The sequence below is a fragment of the Alligator sinensis genome, unplaced genomic scaffold, assembly GCF_000455745.1.
Source record: "Alligator sinensis unplaced genomic scaffold, ASM45574v1 scaffold872_3, whole genome shotgun sequence".
Lineage (NCBI taxonomy): Eukaryota > Metazoa > Chordata > Crocodylia > Alligatoridae > Alligator > Alligator sinensis.
Window position 1 is genome coordinate 2,242,303 of NW_005842137.1, and position 1,710 is coordinate 2,244,012.

General features: G+C 60.7%; 1 protein-coding gene across 1 annotated transcript in view; it reads right to left on the reverse strand.

Annotated features, from left to right (window-relative positions):
- The window catches only part of RBM15 (RNA binding motif protein 15), a 9,936-nt gene extending 9,860 nt beyond the window's left edge, over window positions 1–76 (reverse strand). Inside the window, exon 1 of the mRNA XM_025206028.1 lies at window positions 11–76. Coding sequence (XP_025061813.1) covers window positions 11–76 — 66 coding nt within the window. The remainder of the gene's footprint in view (window positions 1–10) is intronic.
- Window positions 77–1,710: the final 1,634 nt, after the last annotated feature.

Consider the following 1,710-nt stretch of genomic DNA (forward strand, 5'->3'; position numbering starts at 1 on the left):
AGGAAGGCGCGGAGTCCTCGCCGCCGCCGCCCCGGGACCGCTTGGCCTTGGCCGGGGAGCGCTCCTTGCCCTTCATGGCGCCGAGCACCTCCGGGACGGCTTCCCTGACGGACGGACCCGCGCTCACGCACGCGCCGCCATCTTGGAACCCGCCGCGGAAATGGACCCCGCCCCCCTGTCCGCCATTGGGCCACTCAATCCTCCCCCGCTGCTGCCGTTGGGCGCTGGGCTTGTCAGTCCGGGAGGCCCCACCTTGGCCGCTCGGTGATTGGGTAGCTGCGCTGCCTCTCTTCGCTGTCTCGTGCTCGGGTGGCTTGTGAGGGAAGGTCCCCCTTTGGAGGCTCTGATTGGCCGCTGCGGGGTTCTGATTGGGCGAGCCGCCTGTCAATCGTAACGGTTTCGGGGTGAGACCGTCCTACCCCGCTCCCCCGGCGCTCACTGAGCGGAGAGCGGCGGGGCCTCGCGTCTCTGATTGGTGGGGATCCGCGTCATTTCGAACCGGCCTGCTCTGGGCGCCGGGAACCCGCCCCTGCCTCTCATTGGTCAAAAGTCGCTTTGCCCCTTCTCTGTGACTGGATGGGGCTTGTGTCCGTCGGAGCAGTTCAGCGGGACAGGCCGTGACCTTGCCTCTCGTTGTGATTGGCCCACCGCGCTCCCGTCCCGCCCTACCAATGTGATAGGCTGAGTCGCACGTCCCTCCGGGATAAGCGCGGGATGCCGCCGGACCCTGCCTCTTCGCCCTCATTGGTTGATGGAAATCTCCTTATCGACCTGATTGGATGGAGGTGAGGAGCCTTCTGATGGGCGGGGGAGGGTGTCAGTCACGCCGAGAGTTTAAGTAATTGGCTTAGGGAGGATGCGGGGCGGTGCCTTTTGGACGCCAGATCCAAAGCAGGGGTCTCTCCCCCGCTGCTCCGCTTTCTGTTCCCATCACGGTATCCTGCCTCTGGTCTTCAGCTCTGCTTTCCGCTCCGTGCGCTGTATTCCCCTCCCTGCTGATTTGCCACTCGACTTCCTGCTCCCCTCCCTACTTCACTGCCCAAGCCACTGGCTCTGCTTTTTGCTCTCTGCCCTGGGGGTCCTGATGCATTCCACTCTAATGTCTGCTCCCTGCCATCTCTTCTACAGCTCCAACCTCTGCTCTGCCGTCTGCTCCCTGCCATCTCTTCTGCTCTGACCTCTGCTCTGCCATCTGCTCCCTGCCATCTCTTCTACTGCTCCAACTTCTGCTCTGCTTTCTGCTTTCCACCAATGTGTCGCCTGTCCCAGTCCAGTCTCCCACGTGCCCCACGCAGAGGCTGCCCGCACCACTTGCCCCCTGCCCTAGACTAGACAACCTCTGAAATCTCTTCCAACCCGACGGTTCTATGTTCAACCTGACGTTTCATAAACCAATGAACAAAACCTGCCGCACCAAGAGATGGGAACCCTCCCTTGCCAGGATCCCTGGGAGGAAGAAACAGAGTCCATTTTTCTAAGCAGGAATTCTTTCCACTTGCCTGGAGAAGGCCTGAAATACCCGGCTCTGCCCTGAAGAGTGCAAGATGTGGAGCTGGCTTATTGCAGTGATTCTCTCCCAGGGTCTCACGGCACCCTGTGGTACCCTGAGATTCTTTCAGAGGGTGCAGCAGGGTGCCACGCCGTGATAGTGCTGTTAGGTTTGTAACTGTGAGTCACAAGATAAGCACAGAGATTTCAAAACAAGATCCA